The following is a 15,367-nucleotide window of genomic DNA, read 5'->3' as shown; positions in this document are numbered from 1 at the left end:
TTTCTCCTTTGTTTTTTAAAATTTGTTTTTCCATAAATAGCATTGGTACATTACTAGACAAGCTCTTTACAATTTAGTGTTTTTTCTTTGTTTCAAGGAAGTCTATATATGGGTTCATGTTGCACTTACAGGTGTGGGCGTTGATGCAAAACAGAAGGCTGCAAGCAATTGGACTTTCAACACAACAGCATTTGACAGCATTCTGAAGAATTTAAATGTGGTAAGCTTCAACACGTTGTTTAACAGCATGGGTTTTGAGGTTGATGTTGCGTAACACTTGCTTTTTACACAGATTATTGCTGACACAAACCAAGAAGGTACTTTTTGTCTTTGACAAAGTTACTTAAGTCAATGCGAGAGGAGGTTATGAATTTTTCTATCTCCCTTTTTATAGCTGATGCACCAAAAAAGATACCTACACAAGATGCAAAGCATGAGAGAGGTGCACTTACAAAGAAAGTGACCCGACCACAAGGAAGGTAAACAGTCCTTGGGTGCTTTGATGTCGATAGCAACTTGGATGGGAGGTTTTAGTTTATGTTAAGATGTCTTTATTCCTTTTCATCAGCTTTTTTCAGGATGTAATAATTCGTAAGGCTTATGCTTTCTGCAGGTACAAGAAGAGAGAGCTGGGAAAACTTTTGAGGGGAAAGTCACAGGCAGATCTGGATGCTATTTTGGTATGATGTTTATAATTGATGTAGCGAATCCTAGATTACTCTCAGTAAGCAATTAGAGGACAGTTTATCCTTGTTTATTAAGTAAAGTGCTTGGCTTTATGTTTCGGCTGTTTCAGGGATATGGAAAACTGACTTCAAAAGAAGTCTGGCCAACTCTTGATGGTTCAAAGACCATTGTTGAAAAGTCTTCGCTGTCTGATGTAGGCTGTGTACCAGCTGAAAGGCTGGCGGCCAGAGGTAATAACATATTTGGAAGAGGCCCACTTTGTTTGCTACTAGGATTGTGATCTTGATCCTACACCTGAAAGGAGAAAATGCTGAGGTTTTGTGGACAGTGATGCTGTGACATTTGGCAGCAAGTCTAGAGATTTGTCCATTCTATTTCTCTGCACCATATAAATTGTTGTCCAGCCCTTTGTGTGTCTCTGTCGGGGCTTACTGCAGCATGAATTAAAGTATGTTGTGGATCAAGGCGTATGTGCAGCATGTTGTTTGGACCCACAGGTTGGAACCTTGAGTGAGCCACACTGTGTTTTGTTTATGGAGCCATGTAGTTTGAAGGTACACTCAGGCGGCTCTTGCTGCTAGCAGGCCAAGGTCGCCAAGGGCGGACAGTATGAGGGAGGTGTTATAGGTGACTTGAGGACATTGAGGAAATTGCCTCGTATGTTCTTAGCTTGCATCGTGTTTCCTTATTTGAATACCCTCTCTAAAGGCTCAGTGTGATTTGGTAGTCTACACAGCTTCAATTTAATGTCTCAAATTTTCTATCTAGCTTGCTGTTTTCCAAACAGATGGTATTTAGCGGTTTGGATTTTTTGGAGTCAAAAGCGCAAATGCCTTTCTACATTACTTGTGGCTCACTTGACATGCTTGAAATCTGCAGCAAATGATGCCACATCTACAATAAGGGATGCTCAGTCCTTGGAAGAATTATGCACTGTAAACATTCCAAGTGACTGGTGGGGAACGAAATTCGGCTTTGTGCCAGCTGGAGCTCTAGAGCGAGAGAGACGTGAGTCTGAATCTTGCAATGGAGAACATAGAGGTTCAGAAACAACTCAATCAACAAAAGCTCGACAATCTTTTTGTGAGCAAGACCAGGAAGATTTGTACAAGCTTGTCCAGGTAAGTTCAAGTATGGCAATAAAGATCTTTTTGTTTTGGCTGCAAGGGTCAAAATTGGACCTTGCTCTTGATAGTTTAATTTTTATGTGGGTCCTTTGAGGGGCATGAAGAGTAAGAAAAGAGAGGTTACAGTTTTCATGACCACCTTTCTGTTTAACCTCAAAAAATCTTTTAGCAAGGTCGTTTCTATTCATTTATAGAATGATGATAAATTTGTACCATGAAAAATGATCCTTCAATGGTTTGGATGATCAGTGCTCGATTACAGCATTTATTGCAAAACTCAATTCAGGCCTCACAAACAGATTTTGTCCAGGACCGCTTGCATTCTGGATAAACATTTTCACTTTCTATGAGGTAGTAGAGTGGGCTAGTCAGTCAGGACAGTCTATTGCTATCCTCCTCTTCTAGATTTTGAGAAGGCTTATGATAGAGTGGACAGGGTTTTCCTGCTGGATGGATTGCAGGAGTTTTGGCATTGTATAGTATTTGTAGCAGTGCAGTCACGATTTGGGGGTTTTGTTGGGCCATCATTTCAGTTGTCTCATTTGGTAAGGTAGGGTTGCCCCGTTGGTCCCTTGTTTTTTTTAATAAATTTTTTAATTTCAAGAAAAGGATCCTTCTGCAGTTAAAAATCAGCCCATTGGGCTGATTTAGGGACAGGCTACAAGGGAAGGGGGGAGGGGGGGGCGGGGGTGAGACTTTCCCAAATGAAAAGATATGTACAAGTGTGGGCGAAATCAAGATATGAGAGGGGGAAACAGCAACACAGCTGGCCAATAGTGCCAACACGGAGCCCAATGCTCAATGGTGAAGTAGGGGCCTGGTTGCCATAGTCGTAAGAAGGCCCGTCGGGCGTCGGCGCTCCCTTATGCTGTCCGAGCCACCGTGGAGCTGGCCAAACTGGCCTCTCAAGGTGTGTATAAGCTCTAGCCAGATATCCCATACTATCTCTGCTGGTGGGACTGCCCAAGCTTCAGAGATGCGGAAGCAACGGGCTCTCCATACAAACCACAATGCCAAGCTGCTGATAAGGGTCCATTGGCTATCTTCCTCCTGCCGTCAGTCCTGGGGGGGACCTCCAAGGCTGATCGAAGTGGAGGGCGTCCATCCTGTATCTGAACCATCATGCTGACTGACTCTGTCTCGTATTGGAGTGCAGGGCCTGTAAGTGTGGACCATGCAGTCGAACCCCAAGTAATCTGTCTATCTGTAACTGGTGTGGTAGAAGACGAAGAACCCTCAGCCAAATTTTCTGTGCCATGGGATAGTCCCGTAGGCAATGCTGCTGTGTCTCCCTGTGATGCCCACAGGCCATGCATGCTGGAGGGTGACCACTGTGCTCCAACCAACTACCCATTGCTGCTGTCCTGTGAGCAACGAGCCACTATGATAGGCCCTCCCTCTGCCAGTGATTTGTTGCTGCTGGAGTGACCTCTGGACGAGCATTCAGGATGTGTCAGCCCAGTCTGGCTATACTGAAAGAAAGGAATCCGTGGGTGGCCCCTCGCTGCAAAGGGATCTTGCCAGAACCACTCCCCTAGATCCCACTGAACTTGGGGTAAGGGGTGGCTCTTCCATGCCCATAGTCTCCACCCTCCTGTCTCAATGGTTGAGGGGTCAGGATCCAGCACACAAGATCTCCCACGAATGCCAAGCACTCTGACCTGCTTAAAACAGCACTCTGTGATCTCTGGTAGCTCTGATGGAACGCAATGCAGTCTGCCCTTACTCTGGACCCCAAAGAAAAGACACAACCCATTGTGTGAGCAAGCCATGACTGCAATCAGAACCTCCAGTCTAGTGAAAACACCCATCCACCGGGATGCCGTGGCCTCAAGAGGTGTGTACCCTGCTGCAGGAATGGCCTCTGAAACATCCTGGCACATACTCATGGCTCCATGCATATCTCGTAGTCTGTCACTCTGCAGCTCCTCTGGCATGAACCTGAAATGCGGTTCCAAGTCAAGGGCGGGCTCAAACGCTCCTCCAAGCACCTCGGCTCATGCTGCTCTAGGCCCTCTCTGAGCTGCTCCCAAGATTGATGTTTACTTGGTGAAAGCGATCCTCCCATCCTTTGCTCAGTCCACTCTGTGAATCTCTGTGAAAATCCAGCATGTGGAGTGGCCCCATGGGCCTCCTGTCTGAGGGACTCTGTGCTGTCTCCTCTGTTGTAACAGCTCCTTCCAAGGCTCCACTCCTAGAAGAAGACCTCTGACAATGAGCTTCCCGTGGAAGGCTCTACTCCAACATGCTGGGTTGATGATCCCTACACCTCCCTGGGAGCGAGGAAGTGTACTGACCTGCCAAGAAACCTTGGCCCTCACAGATTGTGTCTCGCCCTGACCACAAAAAGTTTCTGATCAATTGAGAAGACAACCGTTTTTTTCCAGTTGATCAGTGCTCCGGAAGCGCAACAGAAAACCTCTAGTGCCTGCTAACATCTCTGCAGATTGGCCAATTGGCCTTCCAAGAATAAACGAGTTTCATTTGCAAACTCAGCATCCAAAAACTCCTCTCCTTTGGTAGGCAACTGTAACCCCGGTAGACCAAGGCTAGGAATTTACTTATCGCCGAAGAGAGAAAGGGTGCTATGGACAACCCTTTTGATTGATCGTCAAAGCACGGCTCTCTGTCCTTATCCAATAAAACCTGATTGTGGGCATGAGCAGAGACACCTCTAGTCCAATCAACCGCAAAGCCCATCCTCAGCATAGTGCCCTGGAGGAAACCCCAATCCACGCGATCATATGCCTTCTCAAAATCGAGTACTACTACTACTAAGTCAGCTCCCCGTAGTCGGGCTAGAGCAATGCCTCCCAAAATGTGAAGATATTGTCAAGGATACTATGCTCCTTGACAAAGCCTGTCTGTGTCTCATGTATCAAAGTGTCCAATAGGGACTGGATTCTCAAACTCATAGCCTTAGCCATAACATTGTAGGGTGAGGTGAGAATCGTAGTGAGCCTCCACTGCCTCATTTCATCCAACATGTCTCCCTCCTTGGGGATGTGATAGATCAATCCCTTGTTCAAGCTTTCAGACATATCTCGTGTGGCCATGATGTACTGAAAAGCCCTGCATAGTCTCTCCCCGATAGCATCCCAATACTCTAAAAAAGAAGGCGGTTGTCAAACCATCCACACCAGGGCAACTGCCACCAAGTAAAAAGCTTGTAATGCATCTCGTATTTCCTCCATTGAGAAAGGCATCTGTAAACTCATTTCACGCTTCTCCGCTTGCGTGTAGGCTGTTTTTTCAGCCTCCTGGTAAGCGCCTTGACGCAAACGCCCTCCTCTTTATAGTAGCAGACACAGAATGGCGGCTTCTGCTCCATCTCGAGGGACTCCACATAAGCCCCCTTTCCCGACACTGCGGAGCCGACCCTTCAACTTGCTCTTTCGCCAGACTAGCAAGCAAGCTTGATGGCCGAAGTGGAACGCTTGCAAGCCATCTCGGTTATCTGCAAGATCATTAGTACTCGACCGAGTCAAGGCGAGGTTCGGGATTTACTTCAAGCCCAACTCCTCTCCAATGTGGGCAAGATCACCGATGTCCAGATCCTGGGGAGAGGGTATTACCAGATAGAGTTCGAGTCTCCAAAGATGACGGCCAAGGTGATATCGATGAGCCCGCTTGGCATCCGAGAAGCTCGAGCTTACTTTACTACAGATGTGCCTGAGGAGGAGGCCGACTTGCCTATTTCGATCTGCTTCCCAGGCTTGAGGAGTGAGTATCTCCCCTTGCTTCCCAGGATTGGTCCCATGTTCAGTATGGTTCTGGATTTACCGCGCACTGCAGCTTCAGTTGTGGCCAAGGCTCCAGGTTTGTCTACGGTGCGGGTTCTCATTCGAGAGAGACACTTTTTCTTGAAGGTGATACTCTTGCCTCGGGTGAGTGGAGGTTTGATTAGACAGAGTGTGGAGTATTTGGGTCTCCCGAACCAGTGTTTCATTTGCAGATAGATGGGTCCCTTAGCGAAGGCGTGTCCTCGTAGGAGATGTAGACCCACAGTGCCTGCGCAGCCTTCCAAGGTTGAACAGGCCCAGTAGACAGACACCCAAGACACACAGATTGGTACCTCGACAGAGGCCAGCGATCAGCCAGTTGATGGTTGGCAGTAGATGCCTGGCCGTTGCCGACAAGGACGGACTCACGGCACTGCTCCCCGTGGCAGGCGACCTCCTGCAGCTCAGCAGCAGTGGGTTCCGTCATGGAACCGTTTTGACCCCCTTCAGCAGGACCCCCCTAAGGAGGCTCCTCCACCTCAGCTTCGTTCTTCCCCCCCCCCCCCCAAACCCCAAAACCACCACCCTCATACGCCTCTGTTCCGCCTGCTTTGCCTACCCCTCCTCCATCCCTACCCCCTCCTACCGCTCCTCCTCTGTCACGTGCACATCTAACCCTATGTGCATGTGGCCAAGCTACTTCAGGTCTAGGGTTCAGGTCAGCTTAGGAAGTGTTCTGGCACCTTTGTGAGTTTGTTTGCAGGCCGTGCATGTCCAGACACTTAGAGTAGTTGCATATCCTTTGGTTGCACACAGCATGATCATCAACATTACAGTCAATAGCCATCATGAGCATTTTACAGTGCACAGAACCCAGTTTCCCTATTTTAGCCATTTTTCACTTATTATTAATAAGTGAATTTGTTGGGAAATTGGGTAGGGCAAAGTTGGTAAGTCAATATATAAGAAACCTAGCGCTAGCACTTTCTGGCAGAAGAGGCAGCAGGAGTCCACCAAGTCACAGGCACCTTCTCAGCAAGACCGGCAGGAGGCCTAGCGTTTCCAGCCAATAGCAGATCAAGACTAGCGTTTTGGCTCAGGACCAGCCTGGCTTTTTTCAGCAGAAAAAACCTGGCGTTTTGCAGTTTGCAGATCAGCCCTGGCGTTAGCAGATCACAGAACCAGCCAGGCGTTTTTGCAGCAGATCAGGCCTAGCATTTTTGCATCTTGCAGATACCTAGCGTCTTGCAAATTCCCGACGCGACAGATCAGCACATAGCATCAGCGTTTTCAGTTTTCAGGACTTAGACACCGCAGATTAAGTCCCAAGCCTTGCAGATCTCACCTTCTCGTAGCAGATCCTCACCACACGTCAGATCAGCCAACATTTGCAGTTTCAGCCTCTATTCGCAGATTTCAGCATCTGTGTTTCCAACGCATCGTCGTCGCGTCGTGGCCATCGCCGTCCTCGTTGACACAGTGTTAGAATTCAGCAGATAGAAGATTTGCAGATTTCTGTCCCCTAGCGTTTTCAGATTTCAGCCCGTCATCATCGTCGTCGACATGGTCGGCAAGTCCATTGCATTTAGACCATTGTACGAGATTTGTGCAATCAATAGCATAGACCTCTCTCGCCATAGAGAGTGGGGCCCTTGGAGGAGGGTTTGACAACATTCTGGTGTCGTATTCTCTTCTCTCTCTATCTCTCAGTCTCAGTACCTTCATTCACAGTGTCACTTTGTTTGTGATCATTTGCACTCTCTCACTAAAGGACCGGAAGGCTCTCCCTTCTGTAAGTAAAAGGAACCGTTGAGCACAGTTTGGAGCACTCACCTTGAGCAAAGTTCAACATTCACTTCCGTTGCACCTTACATCCTCTCCCCCCAGGGGAGCTCTCAGCCTCATCTCCCAACCCATCCCGCTCTCCTCCTCAGGCGCAGGGGACTGGACATACTTCGTCAGCGCGACGTTCTCTCGGTGGTGCTTTCGCTACGAGTCGCATGGCTCGGGAGGGACAACCCCCATCTGAGACCGCCTCTTTTGGTTCAGACCTCTCCTTTTGGAGCAGTCCCTTGGGGTTGACCAGTTTCGACATTCATAGGTGTTGAGACTTCTTCAATCGCAGCTTCACGCGCTTCCTAGGTGATTCTTCTCCCGACTTGGAGGAGGTTGCTTTCGAGTCCACGTCCTCTTTCTAGCAGCCCGAGGCACTGAGGCTCTGGATACAACGGTAGGTTTCTCCTTTCCGTTGTGCAGCAGGGATCCTACGAAGTGGACCTTGCACACAATCCTTGATTGGCTTCATGTCCACGCCACTTAGTTCTGACACCACACAGGGGACTTAGGGGTGACAGATCACGTATAGACACTTTGGCCTCTGGCCAAGTTCAGTGTGACACCGCCATATGCAGCAGGTTGCATGTAAGGTGCAGCGGAAGTGAATGTTGAACTTTGCTCAAGATGAGTGCTCCGAACTGTGCTCAAGGTTCCTTTTTCTTAGGGAAGGGAGAGCCTTCCTTTCATTAATGAGAGAGTGCAATGGACACAAACAAAGTGGCCAAGTTTAGTGTGACACCGCCATATGCAGCAGGTTGCATGTAAGGTGCAGCGGAAGTGAATGTTGAACTTTGCTCAAGATGAGTGCTCCGAACTGTGCTCAAGGTTCCTTTTTCTTAGGGAAGGGAGAGCCTTCCTTTCTTTAATGAGAGAGTGCAATGGACACTGTGCGTGAAGATGCATGAGACTGAGAGATAGAGAGAGAAGAGAATACGACACCGGAATGTTGTCAAACCCTCCTCCGAAGACCCCACTCTCTATGGCTAGAGCGGTCTACTTATGATTGCACAAATCTCTACAATTCTTGGACTTGCCGTTGACGTCGACGACGATGAGGAGGATGACAAGACTGGCTGAAATCTGAAAACGCTAAGGGCTGAAATTTGCAAATCTTTATCTGCTGAATTTTGACTCTATGTCGGTGATGATGTCGATGGCGACGATGACGCGCTGAAAACGCAAATGCTGAAATCTGCTTTTCCGGGCTGAAACTGTAAACCTTGCGGAAACTGACCATGCGGCTAGGATTTGCTGCGGGAAGGTGAGATCTGCGAGGTTCGGGGGTTCTATTGCGGGTACTGAATGCTGAAAACTGAAAACGCTTGTGTTCCTTGATGTTCTGTCGCGGTGAATGCTAGGGCTGATCTGCTGTCGTGAAGTGGTCCTGTTGTGTCTGCTAATGCCAAAGCTCCTCTGCAATGCAAAATCGCCAAGGCTGATCTGTCTTGCAAAAACGCTAGCTTGATGCTGAGTTGCAAAAACTCTAGGCCATGTTGTTGGGGGTCCTGCTGAGAAGGTGCGTATTGAGCGGTGCTTCTGCTGCCTCTTGTGCCAGAAAGTGCTAGCGCTAGGTTTCTACTTATACAAGCTTAGCAAAATTGCCCTACCTACTTTCCAACAAAAGTCACTTAAAAATAATAAGTGAAAAATGTCATAAATAGGGAAAATAGGTCTATGCATTGTAAAAATGCTCCTGATGGGTTATGACTGAAATCTGATGGTCATGCTGTGTGCAACCAGAGGATATGCATCTTCTCTAAGTGTCTGGTCATGCACGGTCTACGAACAGACTCACAAAAGTGCTAGATCACTTCCTATTCTAGACTGGCTTGATTGAATTGAACCTTGGTCATGCTGTAGCTTGTCCACGGACACATAGGGTTGGATGTGTCACGTGACATCCCCTCCTTTTCAAAGTGAGGTACTGGTACCGAACTGTATGGCGTCGAGGGAGATCGCCAACAACATCCGGAATCCTGGAAAGGACTCGTCGCCGGCCCACTCTGATGCGTGGGTCGTGCGATACTTGAACTTCATAAAGGTCTGCAACACTTGCTTATTTGGGCCGCGCTGAAAGCGACACAAAGTCTTCTGTGGCTCCTTCGATGCTTCCACTTCTGCTATGAACGTAGGTCCACCTTCAAGAATCTCCGAGGCTGAAAATTCCTGAAACCACTTCCAACACAAAAACTTGAACATACCTATTTCATGTAAAGTGATTGGAAAAAATCTTGTCTTCTTCAAAGACTGTGCATGCAATGTAGATGAACAAATAGAGGGAGTGCTAACCTGTTCACCACACACACGCAAACAATGAGATCGAATCTTGTGTTTCTGATCTAAATCAATCAACTGTGGCAAATCACAATGGACATGCCCATGCATTGTGCTCATACTGTCTTGTGCTCTTGCTATAAATGTGTCATGCCAAGGAAGAGACATGGAACGTGACTTCCTTGAATGCATACTCTTCAGCTTTTCATGAACAATCCACATACATCCGTGCTCATTCATGAGTGAAACGTGCTCAACGTACAATATGTCATGCCTTTGGAAAGGGATCACATAAAGATGCTGACTAAAATATAGGAAACGATCACGAATGAAATAGTCGAACAATGCGTGCATACATAGTACTTCCTGTGAGGGTTCTGTGGACCTAGGCTCTAGAGCCAAGATCTGGTCTTCCTGATTGGTCAAATCTTCCTGTGGGGGTTCTGTGGACCTCGATTCGAGAGCCAAGATCGGTTCTTCGTGATCTATCGAATCTGCAATGAGGTTAGCTTCACTAGAGAAAGTATCAACTAACACATCATCCTTGTGAACAATCACATTATCTTGCTGCAAATCATCATGCTTATCATTCTCATTCAATTCATTATGCTTATCATTGTCGTTCAAATCATCATGCTTATCATTGTCATTCAAATCATCATGCTTATCATCATGCAAATCCTTATCATTCAAATCATGTGTGTCATGCTTTGGAGAAGAGATTGAGAGTCTCCTATTCTTTATTCTGTGCAAACTGCGCGTGCACAATAGAAAAGAGTCACAAGAATTCTTTCGTGTGTTGGTCGCTCTTTTCTTTTCTTGCTTTGTTCTCGCGATCAAATTTGGCTTGACTTTCTTTGGCTTCCAAGTCGTACTTACGCTCTATGGCTGCCACTCTTTCTTCAGTCACGATCTATGGTTGCCCTTCTTTCTTCGTAGGCCTTTCTTTCTGCTTCTCTTGCTTCGCTTTCGAACTTGTTGTCCATAAACAACTGCGTCAACTCCTTCATAGGAGTTAGTGCAATCCTTGGCATAGATGGGGAAGGGGGAGGGTCGGAAAAACCTCCTGGCGGGGAAAATTCTTCTTCGCCTCTCTCATGCTCATCACCTCCAAGCGAAGTATCCATTCCGCTTCGAGTGATGACCATCCACTGAAGTCGTGGGTTCTTGTGGGTCTTGGGTTCTTGGGTTCTTGGGGGTCTTGAGGTTATTGAGGTTCTTGAGGGTCTTGAGGGTCTTGAGGTTTCTTGTGGTTCCTCCGGTTCTTCTTTTGCTTGCAATCTGTGTTAGAGAAGGATCTTCTTTTCACCCGAGTTCTGCTCTTTCCCGTGGATGCACCCCTTGGCGGCCTTGCGCTCACACCAAGGTTGCTTTTTCCCACCTCATGTCGATTGGCCGGCCGCTAAGTGCACGATCCGCTCTCAATGAGTGAAAAGAGGCACAAGGGGAGGCTGGACAAGCCCTTCTTTTGTGCATAGTGACACTCTAGTCGCTGGACGCAACGGTGTTCTCTTTTCTTCACCGTGCTCTGTGTACACTATAAAGTTAAGAGGTAATTGAAATAGTACCACCTTCTACGTTGTACAAGCCGGTTATAGTATGGCCACCTCCTATCCTCTCAGAGCGGTCCTCCAACATGTTGAAGTCCCCAACACACCGTTGCTCTGCCTGCAAGGAAAGAAGCTCAAATAATCATGTCATGCGGCAGAGACTCAACAACATGAGACCAAAACACAGCACGTGTACTTGCCACATTGGACGCATATATGTTCAAGACACGCATGAGGCAACCCTGAAACTGCATAGTAATCCATTGAGCTCTACCTGGCACAATAATACCTCTGCACACAAAGTCCTGCTGCCAAGAGTCCGCATTATTCATACATACCTCTCTCTGGATACCGCCAGGTCCAAATGGAACTGAGCAAAACGTCGCATAGCGACCACGCAAAATTTGACCAACACGTCTAATGCGGCTCTCACACAGATGATGCTCCTTTAGCATAAGAATATCAATTTCACCTCCCACAAGGCATGGCTGAAGCTCTTGATGCAACCGACTTCTCTGACGTTGAAACTGGGGCCCACCTAATCCCTGTACATTCCATGAGACAATACTCATGGAGTCGATGAGAAAAAACAGATGCTGCCACATCAACCAACCTCGCTATCTTTGAGGCTCGTTTGGATGGGGAGTAATCCGCATTCGAGCGACCTCTAGACAAGCGCGTCTGTAGTGACTGTCCCACCTAGGCCCAGACCGAACGTGCAGCCCGTAGGGCTACATTCTCTATCGAAGAATCCTCGTGTACAAATACATAGCATGGAGGGCTCTGAGTGTCAGCAAACAAATGCACCATAATGTGCTTGCAACCTGCTGCATCCGGCGGTGTCACGCTGAACTTGGCTAAAGGCCAAAGTGTCTGTACCAGATTTGTCACCCCTAGGTCCCCTGTATGGTGTGAGAACTCAGTGGCCTTGATCTGGAGCCAGTCAAGAGCTGTGTAGGGTCCACTCTGTAGGGTCCCTGCCGCACAACGGAAAGGAGAAACCTACCGCTGTATCCAGAGCCGCAGTGCCTCGAGCTGCTAAAAAGAGGACATGGACTCGAAAGCAAGGCTCCTCCAAGTCAAGAGAAGAATTGCCGACGAATCGCTTGAAGCTATAGTTGAAGAAGTCCCATCGTCTGCGAATGTCAAAGCTAGTCAAACCTCGAGGGACTGCAGCAAAAGGGGAAGTCTGAACCAGAGGTGGCGGCCTCAGATGGGGCTGTCCCTCCCGAGCCACGTGGCTCGTAGCGAAAGCACGACCAAGAGACACCTCGTTGTTGACGTGTGTCGAGTCCCCTGCGTCTGAGGAGGAGTGGGAGAGGGGTTGGGAGATGAGGTTGAGGGCCCCACCAGAGAGAGAGGAGGAGTGGGGGGGGGGGGGGGGGGGGGGGGGGGGGGAGGGCGGAGCGGCGGAGTCCCTCTGAGGTCCTGCTGAAGGGGGTGGAACTGAAGAGGACGGAGTCTCCTCTAAGGTCCTGCTGAAGGGGTCAAAGGGTCGGCTCCCCGGGGTGGGGCGAGGGGGCTTCTGAGGAGTCTCTCTGTGATGAAGCAGAGGCCGCCATTCTATGTCTGCCCTTGTGGAGGAAGGGGGACCGGGTGAAGACAGCTCCCTACGAGAGCGTCGACAAGCAGGGTCAGAAACCCGTCACTTGTCGAAGCAGAGGCAAAAAAAGGGCTTCAGTTTTTTTTGGTTGGGGGGGGGGGGCACTGTATGAAACAAGGGAAGGCGGGCGGGCAGGAGGGCTGCGAAGGGGTAGCAGCTAGCAGGGCCGCACACAACAAGAGGAGGGGTGGGGGTTGAGTGCAGGCGAGTAGGGGAGAGCAACGTGAAGGGGGAGGGAGGGAGGGAGGGAGGGGGGGATGTGTGCAGGGGTGAGGAGACGGCAGCGTGCGAGAGGGGAGGCGATGACAATGGTAGGCTAGCGGGTGCGCAGCAATAGCGAGCACGCAGACCAACTTTCTTCGGTATTTCTTTTATATTGATATGACAAAAAGTACAATTGCCGAGGAGCTCTGTCTTTGCAATGTGCACATTGTAAACTACTACAGAGACACGACCTCAAGGCTCATATATAAATGCCCCAAGCCAAAAAGCATCAGATATGAAAAGCTGGTGTCATACGGTAATTTCCTAAAATCCAAGCACCATACATCGAATTTTACCATGAATTCCCAGGTGTCTGTAAAGGTTCTTGTTGTCATTTTCTGAGGTATCAGAGTGGTCCACTTGATTCCAACCACTTTCGTGTGCTTAAAACAAGTCCACTTCAATGGAATAGGCTACGTCATCAGTTGGTGACAATAGATGCAGGTAGTTGGATCAAATTTGTACTTCGAATCTGTAGAGTTTCTCTTATGTGTCTTTCTTAATGTTCACCTTTTAACCACCATCTTCGAGTGACATTAGTGGCCATGAGGAAAGGCCTTATCAACTAGATGTCGAGGATTCTTGAGAAGTTTTGAGTATATCATTGATTTGGAACTCTATTGTTTTTGATTTAGAGGGGTTCCCATGGTGTTTGGTTGGGAGAACCAATTACGGAGGTTCCGATTTAGAGGGGCCTTAGAGTCCTTGGTGGCTAGACACTCATCCAAGAAAGGTAAGTAGAAGCGTCACAAGTTTGTGACGTGGCCTAAAGACAAGGGGGTTAGAGTTTGAAAGCTCTAACTCGCCCAACTTGAAGTTATCGACCGAGGGGCCTAAAACGTTAAAAACTGTTGACATAGCTATCCTAAATTTGCCTTAAGATTGATGATGTGGCAAGCTGGTCGAAAATCACGGATTGTGATGGCATGACAGCAGTGTATGGATGGCAGTCTTCGGCGCTAGCTTTTGGGGTCATAGATTTTGAGTGCAGTGCTGTTGAACCTGATGCATTTGGGGCTTTGTTTTTGGGCATCCCTAGTACTGTTTACAAGGATCCTCTAGGCAACTCTTTCGGAGAGTATTTGGACGCAGTGTCCTGTAGAGCTGGACCCTTGGGAGAGTTGTATTTTTGTGATTGGCAATTAATAATGAAATATCAGAAGGGGCGCCAATCTTTGGGGCCAATGCAGCTGGGAATGGAACTCCACCATTCCTTATCAATTCTCCCCTTCTCTTTGCTCAAGTTCATTTTAGTTATTTGCAGTCTTTGTTCGTGTGCTGCTATTGATTGCTCGCTTGGGAGTGTTGAAGCCTGTTACAATGGTATGAGCGCGCGCGCGCACACACACACACCAAAGATGAATGTACGTAAAAACTGATGAAATTTGCGTTTCACGTTGATAGCTGATGACATGGCAGCATTGTACGGACAACCCTCTTGGCGCTTGCTTTTGGACCAGATGCTTTTAGAGGCACAAATTTTCATGTGACTGCTTTTGTACAAGCCAAGGGCCTTTAAATACGTGTTGTGGGCTCTCTCTCTAGCATTTTACCTGCGGGAGATGCAGAGCAGAGCCACAGAGTTGTATCTTGTTCAAACAATATAAAGAAATACCAAAAGGGGCTCCAGGGTTGGGGCTTGTTGTCTTGGAGTGGAACTCAGTCACTCCATATCTTGTGTGGATTCTCTCTTTCTTTAAGTTGACATGTGGTGCTCGTTCCGTTACGGTGGTATTAGGGCTTAAGGCGTGCTTTTCTGAAAGCATACCAATCCATCAAGAGGAGACCGAGTAAGATGGCGTTTCCAGATTCTACATAATTTTTTGAAAATTAGGGTTTTTCAGCCGTAAATTAGAGTTTTTTGTAGAAAATTTCAACATGCGTAAAATTAACGTTTTTGGAAGCTCTTGTTATTTGTGTGTAGATAACAGATAATAATAGCGAGGAACATGCATCTGGAAGCATCTGAGTTGCAACGAGGAGAAACATGTGCTTGAAATTTTGCTTGAGGAATCGTTTGAGAATATTGTTTGAAATGGATTTTATGTATTTTGAACTTGTTTTGGTGCCGATTTGAGATTGCTTGATTTTGTTTTTGATCTTGGTTTCAATACTTTTGGAAAAGTTTTGGATACTCATGGCTCGGGCTTTCCTGGGAGGAGTATTCACGAGGAAATTGTGGTTGAAAAGATGTGCTTTACTTATGGCTCGGATTGTCCTGGGAGGAGTATTGAAGACAAACAATTTCCTCGCTTAAACAAGTTCCTTTGACTGTGGTCTAAGGAACATTTACTTCCCCCCCCC

General features: G+C 47.7%; 1 protein-coding gene across 1 annotated transcript in view; it reads left to right on the top strand.

Annotated features, from left to right (window-relative positions):
• The window catches only part of LOC147431929 (D111/G-patch domain-containing protein), a 97,474-nt gene that overhangs the window by 75,056 nt on the left and 7,051 nt on the right, over positions 1-15,367 (top strand). The window contains exons 3-8 of the mRNA XM_086494378.1: positions 132-220; positions 293-317; positions 395-479; positions 614-680; positions 797-917; positions 1,567-1,808. Of these exons, the coding sequence (XP_086350504.1) occupies positions 132-220; positions 293-317; positions 395-479; positions 614-680; positions 797-917; positions 1,567-1,808 (629 nt within the window). The remainder of the gene's footprint in view (positions 1-131; positions 221-292; positions 318-394; positions 480-613; positions 681-796; positions 918-1,566; positions 1,809-15,367) is intronic.

Source organism: Adiantum capillus-veneris, chromosome 21 (assembly GCF_014529385.1).
Source record: "Adiantum capillus-veneris isolate H3 chromosome 21, ASM1452938v2, whole genome shotgun sequence".
In the NCBI taxonomy this organism is placed as follows: Eukaryota; Viridiplantae; Streptophyta; class Polypodiopsida; order Polypodiales; family Pteridaceae; genus Adiantum; species Adiantum capillus-veneris.
The sequence above is the reverse complement of the archived record's forward strand: the minus strand, read 5'-3'. Positions and strand labels throughout refer to the sequence as shown.